Genomic DNA, 13825 nt, shown 5'->3' with positions numbered 1-13825 from the left:
TAGATGGCTACTTATTTCATAAGTTTTTTGCCCACATGCTTGAAAAAATATGTAACATAACACTGTTCTGAACCCTTTTTTAAATGTAATGTTTTTTAATAAAGCTGATATTGTAAAACTTTGCAGTTTTGCTTAAGTGAGAATAATGGCCCACAAACAGGCCTTTAGAATAACACAATTAATGCAGCATTAGCATAAAAGGAACGATCATCATCCTACCACCTTTGTTCATCACTGTCCCTGTGATAAGACTCTCAGCTCAGCAGTGTCTTGTGATGTGGCCATCAGAAGGACAAGTAAAGATTTGAGCTAGAGAGGCTTGTTCACCTAACCTCACCGCTCCCAGCTCAGTGTGGTTGTCTTTGAAAGATTTGATTGTCACTGGTGAGAGTGACTCCTCACGCTCTGCTGGCCAACTAATAGCTCCCTTAGATGACCTTTGACCTCCATACTGCTCAACAGAGTTTAGAGGAATTGAGTTTTGGATTGAATGTTTTACAACTATGTTGGCAAAATGTTATTTTTTCAGGTCTGTCTCAATACGATACTTCCATACCCATATGTGCATTTTAAGAATACCTTTAATTATTCCTCCTGTCAGTATTGGGTGTGAAGCTCTGCCCTCTTGGTGTCAATATAAAAGATTGGGAACAACTTGTGCAGCCTTTGTTTGTTATAAAAGTGCATTTATAAGATAATACTTTTTTAATTTTAATCTTTTACAGTTTCAAAAGGAAAAGGGCCTGAAGCAAAAGTTTGGACACCCCATGTGGTCGGTACTTAGTAGCACCTCTCTTGGCAGGTATCACAACTTCTAAACACTTTTTGTATCCACCTTTTTCACCCATTCTCCCTGCAAAAGGCGTCTAGCTCTGTGAGATTCTTGGGCCGTCTTGCATGCACTGCTCTTTTGAGGTCTATTCACAGATTTTTAATGATGTTTAGGTCTGGGGACTGTGAGGGCCATGGCAAACCTTCAGCTTGTGCCTCTTGAGGTAGTCCATTGTGAATTTTAAGGTGTGTTTAGGATCATTGTCCTGTTGTAAAAGCCACCCTCTCTTCATCTTCAGCTTTTTTATAGATGGCGTGATGTTTGCTTCCAGAATTTGCTGGAATTTAATTGAATCCATTCTTCCCTCTACCTGTGAAATGCTCCCCGTGTCACTGGCTGCAACACAGCATGATCGATCCACCCCCGTTGCAGTTGGAGGTCATATTTGTACAGGTGTCTCTGCACAGTAGAAGAGTGCGCCACCACTCCAGAGTCTGCTAAATCTTTCTGCAGGTCTTTTTTTGCAGTTAAATAAGGGTTTTGATTTGCCTTTCTAACAATCCTACAAGCAGCTCTCTCAGAAAGTTTTCTTGGTCTGCCAGACCTCAACTTGACCTCCACAGTTCCTGTTAACTGCCATTTCTTAATTACATTATGAACTGAGGAAACAGCTACCTGCAAACACTTTGCTATGGCCGCTGTGGCTCAGGGGTAGAATCGGAAGATCAGTGGTTCGATCCCCAGCTCCTCCTGTCTACATGTCAAAGTATCCTTGAGTAAGATACTGAACCTCAACTTGCTACCGATGGCTGTTCCATTGTTGGAACAGCCAGCCAATGTTGAAAAGCATGTTTCAACTCAGTTAATCTTCTACTCAAGTAACTATTCACAATAAACAAAATTTTGTCCAAGAGTGCCCACATTTTTGCATGCCATTATATGTTAAAAGGTGGATGTCACTGATGGCAACCAAAGGCCAAGAACTGGTTGCCAATGGCAACCATTACCATCAAGCCCTCTTAGGTAGTGTAAACTGGAGTGATGCTGAGTCACAGTATCCACAACAATGAATTGAAATCAGATAATGCATACATTTAGGGAGTAGAATATGTTCAGCATCAACACACATAGATCCCCTTCTCTTCTTTTCCTCTGGTTTTTTTTGTAGACCTGTCCTGTAACCTTCACTTGAGTGGAGTTTAAGTGAACCTGCTATCCTTCTGCTCATGTTGCAGTGAAGATTAGAGCACACTGCCTCCTCTACAGCACAAATCAGCTCTGCACAGACTCAGCGAGACTGAGCGAGGGGTGGGGGGGTATTTTCACATTTCACAGCTGATAGCAGGAGTGAGCAAGCGTAGAGAGAAAGCCCGAATGTGGCCTATTCCTCAATGCGTCAGGACTGCAACAGCAACATACAGCAGAGCCCAGTCACGACACGGGGGCCGCATCCAGGAAATTACGCATGGCCGTTCAGCTTCAGTCGCCCCGTGCAGTTGGAATCTATATGAGACATAGGTCGCTGCATGAGCCCTTTGTGCTTTATTGCTTGATATTTTTCAAATGACAAAGCCTTTCCAGTAACAGTATGGCTGAACACAGCATTCAGTCAATGTTCAATAGACAGGTTACTGATGGAGATGTAATTGGAAAGGCTGTGTCAAATGAGCCAGTAAAACACTCTCATAGGGCAATCATCAGGGGTCTGCTGCAGGGGCTGGCACCTTTGACATTGGGGGCTACATTTCAGGAGCCACTCTGACGATGTGACCTTTATCGGGATGCTAAAACCTTTTCAGTTATTCTGTCATTTAGGTGTAATTATTAAAATGTCTGCAAAGATTTCTGCATCATCAAGGACTTCTCTCACAAAACAGGACACTAACAGTAACTGAAATATACTTTACTGGTCAAGTGACGTGTTCAGCATCTGGAATATACCAGAATACACATGAAGCCCAAGAATGCATGACAGAAAAACAAGAAACAGGATTAACTGAGGGGCTTTAAAAAGCAATTTATGTAATGCTAATATTCAATTTCCTGCCCTGTAAATCAAAATTGTGCAATTACATGACAGCTGCCCAGCAAGGACACTTCCCACAGTTCATTCATCCACTGCCAAGCAGTAATGAACGCTTGACTCATAATGGGTTTTCTATTTAATTGCAACATAAACATGATTAACTCAAAGCATGGCGCTGAACAGGTTTCTAATCCTCAACAACACACACAAACTATTTAAGGGATATCCAGACATTCAGATGTTTCTTTACCAGACACATGGAACATCTGAGCAGAACTAAAAGGTCTCAGCGGGATTGTTCTTAGTTCCTGGAATCAGTGCCGCTGGCTCAAACAGAGTTCATTGACAAGGCACTGGTGGTACAAATTTGCTTCAGTGTGGAAAGCTAAAAATACCAACATGCTATTGTTTGTGTGTTTTTAGTACCAGTTCAGTTCTTTTGCTGTAGCAGTAAAGAATGTTTGCATCTTAAATTCACAAGATGCTCTGGCTTCATCTCAAATAACTTTTATTCCTCACACCCTCTCCTCCTCCTCGTCTCCCTATCTATAGAAAGTGGAGGAGATGCAGCAGTGTTCCCTGGTGTGGAGCAGATAAGAAGCAGGAATGGGCAGAAAAACTCAACCATTATCTCCTCTGATGCTAAGAAAACAGTTTCACTACACATACTGCACCAATCATGTCCCGAAAATATCATCTTAATAAATACAATAATGTGTGTGTGTGTGTGTGTGTGTGTGTGTGCGCGCGTCTGTATCCGCTGTCCAGATAAAAAACATTGTCCAGCTTCAGTCCATTCCAGGTCCATACAGATGCTTCACCATATATGGTCCCTCCAGTTCATAGCCCATCTTTCTGTAGTAGTTCCTTGTTCCTACACCTGTAAAACACACAAAGAAGACAAGAAGTTAATCAGTACTGGAGAACTACACAAATAAAAAGATACAACACTACTGCTTTACATGATGTGTTAATTATCCTTCAGTAGAGCTTAGATCGGGCCCACAAAATCCATCCCGACCCCACCTAAGCCCATGCACGTTCTGTCTAAGCCGAGCCAACATTTTGGCAAATTCGCCTATTGCCGTAATCCCTATAGTTATATGGGTAGGTACATTACCTTTAATTGTCAGTGCGTGCTGTGATGAGATCGGTGGGACAGAGCTGCCCGCTGAAATGGAGGTGAACGGTACAGGTCCCTCTCTCCCTCAAAACTAATCAAATGCACCATCAAATGACTCCAAAACACTCTAGTGGACAACACATGGCTTGCGCATTCCCCACGCTATGAAATAATAATGTATAATTAAGTAACATTACGACACATGAAGCAAATACTCGGAACTACTTTCTTGAGTAAACCACTGGGCAGAGTGACACAGTGCGCAGCTGAGACAGTGCCGTAGTTATTGCTTGTATCCATTCGCGGTATCGTCAGCTGGACACACCAGAAGGTTTGAGGAAAGTTTACAAGTGTTTTTGTAAATCATGGTTTACACATGTATTGTAAAAGGTTGCGGTAACAAGCCGAAGACGTGGAGCAAAGTGAAGTTTCATATAGTTCCAACCAGTAATACGGACAGGATGAAACAATGGCTATTTGTGCTGGACATCGACCCCAACACGCCTATGGAAACGGTCCAGAAAATGCTTGTGTGCTCCTGCCATTTTTTACCGGAGGACTACAGTGAAAGGATGGAGCGCAGAAGCTCAGGAATGGTTCAAGCGCTTTTCTTGAGAGACACTGCCATACCATCTGTCGGCATCACAAAACGAGCAGACATGGTAAGTGATTGTTGTGTATTTGCTCAGTAATCTCTCCGCTGTAACGTTAACTCCATGTTGAGTAACATTAGCCTACAACCCAAGCATGGTAAATAAGGCTGAAATGCAAATGTTGTTGTGGTTATGTTATGGATAAGTGCTTGCCCAGAGCATATAGTGAAGTGACTGGCATTACTTCTCATTGTTGGGAATAAACAGACTGCTAGGGAACATTTTATGTTGTTGTTCCCTCAGGAGTTGTGGTGATTTATGAGTGTGGAGTTAGCATGTTCTCCCCATGTTCCGGTAATTATTTTGAGGCGTAAGTTACTCTATATTTATATTGCACAGGTGTACCTAATAAAGTGGCCAGTAAGCCCCACATTTACACCACCGGCTCTGGGTCTCCCCTCAGCCCCTGGTTGCTCGGCAGCCTCAACCTCTCTTCTTGCTCTCTCTTCTTCCAAAACCTGTAACTCTTCCTCTGTATATTCTGGCTTCTTCTCAACACACTTGTTGTTTTGATGACGGGAGTAACTGCACTAAACATACGCTGTTTGAAATCACTCCGCCCAGCAAGTACTGTATGTCTGGAATGTAGTTCCGGCTCTGCATTTGGCTTCAAAACAACTCTGTCTCGTAATATTACATTATTATTTCATAGCGTGGTGAATGTGTAAGCTACAAGTTGTCCACAAGAGTGTTTTGGAGTCATTTGATGGTGTATTTGATTAGTTTTGAGGGAGAGAGGGACCTGTACCATTCACCTCCATTTCAGCGGGCAGCTCTGCCCCACTGATCTCAGAACAGCCCGCACTGACAATTAAAGGTAATGTACCTATTCATATGACTATAGGGATTACGGCAATAGCGAATTTGCCAAAATGTCGAACTATCCCTTTAACTGTAATTATGAGCCCAGGCCCGGTTTAAACCCGACATTTTTTTAAGGAATACGAATGTGGACATTGAAGGCTGACACTCGTCTTTCTTTCCATGGCAAGCCTTCGTCATGTGCCTCTTAAGTGTCGAGGTCCCCGTCTTTTTGCTGTCATGTACCTGCATCGTGCTGCACTTGGTACACTCAACAAAGCAGACACACTTTGTCACCATTGACAACTCACATGTGCGCAGCCAGTGGCGCCGTCAAGGGGGGGCCATGAATAGCCCTGAATGAGATTTGCCAAGTGGTTGCATAGGGTACGTCCCAAGTCCCTTATTTTATACTGCTAACTCCTAACTCCTTACTTGAACCGGAAGTCGTTCGAGGTCTGCCATCTTTAAGGCCGTCTCATGTCTCTTATTCTCTTATTATGGCTTTGAACTTGGGATGTATGCCAAACGCTGGCTCCATAAAGCATGCAGCAGATCCAGCTGTCGCGCCGTCATCAGAAAAGGACGATGCTTAACGTGACGCTTCAGAGTAAGGCCGTCTCATGTCTCTTAATCAGCAATCCTCGCTCCTCACTCCTAACTCCTGACTCCTTAAATGTTTTCCTAAGTGGGAGGGACTAAACAGTTAGGTAAGCTGGCTAGGTAAGGTGGTTAGCAGTAATTTTAAGGGACTTGGGACGTACTCATAGAAAGGAATCATGTGATCTATCAGCTCAGTACCTTCTATCAATCAGCTGATCCATCAGTTGATTGGGCTGCTTGAGATCAGCTGATGTAGCTGGAATGTGAGCTGAGCTTGACATCGTGTCCTGCCTGAACTAATGCTGTGCTCAATTGGTGAAAACTTAAGCCAATTATTATTATCAGCCAATTTTAGCTTACTACAGATAAATTTGTATTCATGTATATTTCAGTTGGTAAGTCACAAGAAATGGTTTATGTTTAATTTAGTAATTTAGAAACAGAGTCACTTCAGCTGTTAATATTTCACTCATGACATACTGTGGCCACAATTCTTTAATAACCAAATCCATGTCTGTTTCTGACACAATGTCACTCTGCTCCCAATTTGGTGAGCAACGTAAACACTTCAACAAATACACACTGCTTAAACTTTTTAATCAGTCACTCTCTAGCCATTATATGTATTTAAATAGGCATCAAAAATTAATGTTTAATGCACTTCATTGATCCATAAATAAACACATTCTGGGACAGCGTGTCACTTTACACTTGTTACATACGCTGTGTCTTTTCAGACACTTCCGTTTTCACAGGATATGTACTAAGGATGCACGATAATATTGGAACATCATCGAAACTGGCGGATATTTGCTTTAAAATTTAATATTAGAATCGGCCAACATGCTGGTAATATGGTACGTCATCTGCATCAATCAATTTCAGCTTTAAAACGAACTATCAGAATCAGTGCACATGCTTTTCCTTAATTTGCACAATAAATGAGTATTACATACACTGAAAAGCATTGTATTTCATGTCTCCGTCTGCTGGTGGGCCATCATGATAATAAGTATGCATGCATAGTATGAGGGTAATTCCACGACAGAAAAGACTTGATGATCGCAAAAATAAAATGGGGAAAAAATTGGATATATCGATATTGGTATCAGTTATCAACCAAATAAGTTGTTATATACTGGCATATTGGATATCGGCAAAAAAAAACAAAAAAACAACAGTATCTTGAATCCCTAATATGAACAGTTTCTGCTCGTTACATTATAGCCTTTTTCAAAATAAACTTTCAATGTGCATAAAATGTCAGTGTGCATCAGTATCTCACGAGGATGTCTAAATACCAAGCGGCAGTATTTGACAAGTTCCGTTGTTGCTCGCTCCATCAACAACTGCTGCTGCCCACTGCGTACAATACCACCACGAAGGGTGCCTCTGTGCGTCGGTATCCGATGCTGAGATCACTGACGAAGCAGTGGTATATGACAACTTGGGAAGAAGAACAAGCTGGAATATGAGTGATTCTTAAAGTATCTGTCATCCAAAGCTGATTCATACTGAAAGACAAGCTTGTCCCTCAGTTCATTAAATCCCTGCAACCATCTGAAGCAGCGGGACATATGTTAACAAATCTGCACCCTCTGATTGGAGATGTGCTGCACCAGAGCGCAGTGCCATTAAGTGCGGCCGCCCACTGTGTTTTCCTTTATTAAATCACATGCAAATGACACCAGGCTGCTACAACATAACCACACACACCTCTACACACATCAAACAGGTCTGTTCCAACTTGGTACTCTGCTGGTTTATGCGGGAGACGTCCCATTACAAGAGCTCATCAATCCTCCGCTTCACAGCCTTCTTTCAAACTTATTTTAGCAAAAGTGGTGTTTCATGTTTTATTTTTGAAATGCATTATGCTGCTGTATCATGTGACCTCAGAATATTTACACGCAAGCATTATATTGATGACATCATATAAAAGTTTTACCAAATAACAAGTTTGTTATTTTATTATTATTTGCTTTCACCATCATTGCTCTAATTAAATGTACTGTAATTAACTTTATATACCATTTTAATGCCAATGGGTGAACGAATTTAATGTGACTTAAAACTGAGACCTTCCCTGACTTTTTCAGCTGCCTATAACAGCGTGTGGACTGATTTCTATGCAAAGGATTTGGGACAAATTTTCTGGGAAAATCCAAAGGATGTGACATTATGTGAGTGCCTTGCCTGTCTTCAATGCTGCTCAGTGTGCAACACTAGCTAACATTAGCTAAGACATGAAGTCTTAGCTGCTTTCGCTGAAAGGAAAGCTGATGGCAGCTCTGGAGAGGGGCGTCAACCCCAGCGGAAACTCGAATTCAATTAGCTCTGGGGGTCTGACTCTGATGCTGGTCCACCCAGACTACCTGCCAGATCAGCAAACTTTCTGTTGCTGCCCTTACACAGGTTAGACCCTCCACTGTGGCTGGCCACCAGTGTGCTGTGACCCCTGGCACTGGGTTGTGCGCAGGCTGAATTTGAGTTGTTACTGTGGCAAAGGTCTATCTCCAAAGCTGCCGTCCGCTCTCCACCTGGCAAAGCAGTGTCCTCGGGGTGGGAGTGAGGCAGGGCCCAGTTGTGGTCTGATAAACAATAATCCATCAAATTAAAACCCCCATATCAAAAATTCAGTGCTCACCAGTGCTCTCAGAGGTAAAAAGTATCCTACAGGATACAGTGACATGTAAAATATATTGCAGTTTTAGCTGGCTAATATTAGCTATTTTTTCCTTGCCAACACAGACAAATTGTTAGCTAGCTAATGTGTCAAAATCCTTGAGTGGATAATGCATCTAATTAATCCAGATTCCAGTGGCTGATCTGCTAGTATAAAGACCTTTTTTTGTGTTTGTAAACAGATATTATGTTTTTATTGGGCAGACCAAACTGGTAGCAGAAAGGGACTATAGTGGTGTCAGTTTGAGTGCCAAATAAAATGTGAAAAGCACTATAATGTTTATTTCTCAACCGATTACAGTGAGTAGTTTTTATATCCATGAGTTTATGATCTATCTGTATCTATCTAGTAAAGGAAAAAAAATGACTATTTGCAGTGAATTAGAATCTCAATATTTAGGCTATAATCACTGCTGGATGCTCAGTAGAGGAATATGTATTAGGCCGAATTATTTATGTGGTGAAAGATAAATCATCATGAGAATTGTAAAAACTCACATTTGTCAAGCATGGATTTGACGTATTGTCCTTGATTAAGAGTTCTAATACTGCTGCCATCAATAGTTGCGGACAAAGTACAACTTGTCAACTTGCTAGCATGCTAGCTAATGCTGTTTTCTAACACCTTGATCATAACAAAGTATATTACCTTCTACACTGTTTACTTTAGAAAGGCCACTACGAGAAAACGTGCACTTTGTTTATGTTAACGTATAGCCCATGTGTGATTGGATCGGTTCCCATCTGCATCCAGGCAGGGAAAATTAAAGACTCACTAACATTAGCGATGTAGCTAATGTAGCTAGCGCACTAGCTATAGCTGATCATTGACAGCTAGAAACAAAAAATCTGTGATCCATTGTCCGTTTCATAATCTACACAAGGATCATATTTTCTTGTGGTGTTCTTTCTAAAATGAGAAGTGGTGAAAGTTACTATATTCTGTTATGATCAAGGAGTTAATAGGCAGACAGCGTTAGCTAGCTAGTTGAAACGTTGTTGGGCCCTAGGCCTTTTTTGGGGTATTTTTACTGCCTTTACTTTTAAGGTCATATCACAGTCATTATAAAGGCTACATACACATGCTATATCTTGTTTTTTTCAGGACAATCCGGGATATCCAGATTTGCCATTATTACATATCCTTCTATGTGCCTGTATCTTATATTAATTTTTTTATAGCCTAGATGAAAAAGAAAAAACAATCAGTATGACTAAATTCTCACATTTTTACATGTATGTCACCATAGCAAGTTGGAAGTAGACATATTTAAGCAATATCACACAAGAGGGAATGATGTTACTGTATATCGTCTCGGCTGTGATTCGGCCAAAGACAATTACAGCCGTGACAATATACAGTACAACATCACTCCCTCTCGTGTGATATTGCGTTTATACAACAGGTCAACAACAGCTTACACAGCAATGCTGAGTAAGGAAATGTTAACAAAAGGTGATGAAATAAATGATTTAAGTATGTTATGTAGCTCCGCGAAAAAACAACAGTTCCCCCAGTCTGTTGCCAGGCAACGCAGCACACACGCCAGGAACTCACAAGCTGCTTTGTATTTACATTGATCTGCAACTGTGCAACTTCGTCCAGTTCGGCTGATGAAACATTGGCAAACCTGGATGTTGGCACGGCCGGATTCAGCTTCCACTCTCCCTCATCCTCATCAGCACATCCTGTTTGCCTGACCGTGTTTGCTTCATTTTTGCTCCTCTCCAGTTTGTCAAAGGCGGCTGATGTTACACAAACACACCTGGAGGTCTGCACAGAAGAGTCCTGGCTTTCCTTTTCCTTGCCCTCTCATAATTTAATTCAAATGTAATTTTGGGGAAAATATCCATCTTCTTGGTGTAACGCTAGTGTCAGTTTGCGTCAATGTAGCGAGTGTGACAGCTGGTTAATTAATGGTTGTATTTATATTTATAACACCTGTGAGCGGAGTGATTTTACTGTTACATTTCCCAGTGATGTTGTACTTTATATCAGCACTCATGGAATGCCTCTCGTCCAATCAAATTACTCAGTTGGAACTAACTGTTGTATAATCTGCTATATGAAGAGGGGAGACTCTCTGGAATCCACCCAAGAGTAATGTGTGTGCAAAGCTGTATGAAAGCTTTGTTATACATAATTTTAGTGTTCTTTATAATTTCTTTTCGTTGTGAAAACATTGGACCACTGACAAGTGAAGATTTTTGTCTTGATAACTGAATTTATGACAGCAGTCTGAAATCTGCCTTGACAGCTGCTGTCATCCTGGTGGCTGACTTAGTCAATTTGTGAAGCCACAGATGAGTTGTCACTTGCTAATTAGCTCAGTCAGATAGAAGATGCTCCTCGGTGTCAGAGCTTGTAAGTTCAAACCTCAACTGAAGCAAAATGTACATTGCAATGGCAACTTTCTTGTTGTCTTCCTATTCTGCCTCTTGTTGCTCAGAATTGCCTAAATTTGCCTAAAACTGCCCGGCCCCAACCATTGCTGCGTTGCAGCTATAATCTTTTTTTGTATTCCTGTTCTGACATCCAGCGGCACAATAAAGGCACTTTTATTCCTGGTATCTTAACTGTTTCTCTCCGGTGTCCGCTGATTTCTGCCATCAGTATGCGTGGGCAACTGCTGTGACAGAACTATGACTTCCACTGAAAACTGGTCTAATGGCTAGCTGCTTTCCCTCTGAAAATGACTTTATCAGCTAATGTCACTATGGAGCCAACACAGATCCAGTGTAGCTTAGTGACAGCTAGCTGACAAACCTTAGCTTGCTTGCTCGCTAATGCTATCTGAGTGGATATGTTCGTTAGCTAGCTAATTGCCAAATTACTTCACTATCTAACGTTATCCATGATACCAACTTATGTATTATAGTACAATAAATAATGGTATTGATATGGCCAACAAAACATGATCCAACAGTACAAAGCAAAATTGTATAATGATTGCTTTTTACTAGCCAAGAATGATGCAAGGCGGGGGTGGCCAACAAGCTAACCGTAACATTAGCCAAGGTTGGGGTGTCGGTAGCGTAGTGGATAGTGCCAGCAAGCCATGTACAGAGGCATTGCCTTGCTGCAGCGGCCGCGGGTTCGAATCCGACTCGCGGGCCCTTTGCTGCACGTCAGTCCCCACTCTCTCTCTCTCCCATTTCACTCCTGTCATTAAAGGCAAAAGCCCACAAAAGTAATCTTAAAAAAAAACAAAAACATTAGCCAAGGTTAGCCAGCTAGCAATAACTAGGCTAATGTTACACAGCATGTACCTCATTGTTTATTTCGTTAATGAAACTATGACGAAAATTTTTCTTCAACGACTTTTTTACCATAGCGATAACAAGACGATGATGAGCTAAAAATAGACCTTGATAATAAAACTAATAAGAAATCTTTGTTTTTAATTTTTGGTGATGAGACAAAACATGACAAAAATGTCGGCTGTGCTTGCAATTATCTTCAAATGCCGCATGAGCGACAGGCTCAAGTTATTTGTAGTTGTAGAAAAACTTGTTTAAATTAAATTTTCATATAACCTGTCACTTTCATTCTAAGTTCTGATACATGAATTAGCCTCACTGGATTAGTTTAAAAAATAAAAAAACATGTAGAAAACATAATGACTGAAAGCAGACTTAAATGTCAATGAAGTTTTGTTGACTTAAACTAGACTGAAACTATGAAGAATAAAAATGAGTAAAATGTGACTAACACTAATAGGCTGTTTTGCCTCAACACTGCAAATAGCAGGCTCATTAGCATCACAAAGCCAGTGGTCCAAATTGTAACGTTATTCAAAATTCAAAAATTGTAATTGGTTTTCCAGCATTCTATTAACACAATATTGGTCAATCACAATAATAGGATGTCCGCGGGGTCTTAAAAAGTATTAAAAGTTGATAAATCAAATGTCAGAAAATTAAGGCCCTTAAAAAGTATTAAAAAGTCTTAATCGCGATTTTATGAAGTATTAAATTTTCTTGGCATTCAAGCTTTGACATTAAGTATCCATGAATGTATAATTTATTTTCCTCCTTGCAACTATTACAAACAACGATGTGTAGGTAGGCACGCTCGGACTGCCACTCGGGGCCGTGCACGTACCTGTGCGACATCAAGCGACGGCGCACGTCCAGGCGCCAAACAGAGGAGCAAAAGACAATAAAAATGGGGAAATGCAAGTTGAGGGAAGGCAAAACACACGAACTGAGGCATATGTCATAAGTTTTGATGTTGGTGTATTATTGTAATTTCACCAAGTTATTGTTGTTTTCAGCAAGTTGGCCTTGAATAGCTGATGTTGAGCTGTAGAGCTGTGTTACTTGTTATGACCTAAGGTGTATTTTAATAAACCTGCCTTTGGTGTAATTTATTCTTTCTTTCTCATCTTATCTGAGTTATGTTGTATGTTTGTGCTCCATAGATATAATTGCAAACTACAACTGTTTAGTAAGTTAAAGATGCGTTGCTGCTAACGACAGCTTGCAGTGGCAATGAAGTCTTAAGGTTTTTTTGGAAGGTCTTAAAAAAGTCTTAGAAAGGTATTGAAATTAACCTCAGGATTCCTGCATATACCCTGAATAAATATCGTGTCATGTCACTGTTATTGGCGAGTGCCGAGGTGCTTGCTTGCGCCTATAGACTGCGAGCACAAGCAACAGGATGCTGACTGCACTGGTGTCACTAATGACAAGCATTTTCTGAAAATAACACACAGAACATTTAACTGTCTAAAAAAGGCCCACATCATCTGCCTTTGACTGCAGATTTGTGGTGCTGTGTGTTCACATCGTGCCACCATCCAGACAACAGTGTCTAACGAGAGGTTGAATGATGCTCTCCTGTGCTGTTTTGTTTCTTACCCGAGATAACAGCCAATTTGCTGGATCCATGCTCATCTCTGGCAATTCTCTCTGCCTCCTCCATCAGCATCATACCAAAACCCTGGAAGCAGTGGAAAAGAACAGACAAAGAAAGTCAGTCACTTTTCAAAACACTTTGAGCTACGTATGCCTTATTTTGTGGTTAATCTCAGTCTCTGCAATTTTTCTGGCTTCATGTGGGCCAAAGAAAATACAGGCCAGGATTGATGTCTTACAGCGTCAGAGAAAAACAATCAGATTCACAGCTGGAAAAGACATCAAAGTGTTTGGGTATCTAC

The 13825-nt window shown here is 41.0% G+C and overlaps 1 protein-coding gene across 1 annotated transcript in view; it reads right to left on the bottom strand.

Moving 5' to 3' along the window:
• Positions 1–2659: 2659 nt before the first annotated feature.
• The window catches only part of elp3 (elongator acetyltransferase complex subunit 3), a 49012-nt gene continuing 37846 nt past the window's right edge, over positions 2660–13825 (bottom strand). Inside the window, exons 14-15 of the mRNA XM_033648726.2 lie at positions 13527–13608; positions 2660–3678 (exon numbers count right to left, since the gene is read on the bottom strand). Of these exons, the coding sequence (XP_033504617.1) occupies positions 3587–3678; positions 13527–13608 (174 nt within the window). The 3' untranslated portion in view covers positions 2660–3586. The remainder of the gene's footprint in view (positions 3679–13526; positions 13609–13825) is intronic.

Source organism: Epinephelus lanceolatus, chromosome 13 (genome assembly GCF_041903045.1).
Source record: "Epinephelus lanceolatus isolate andai-2023 chromosome 13, ASM4190304v1, whole genome shotgun sequence".
NCBI classification, from domain to species: Eukaryota; Metazoa; Chordata; class Actinopteri; order Perciformes; family Serranidae; genus Epinephelus; species Epinephelus lanceolatus.
This window is presented reverse-complemented; position numbering and strand designations above follow the sequence as displayed.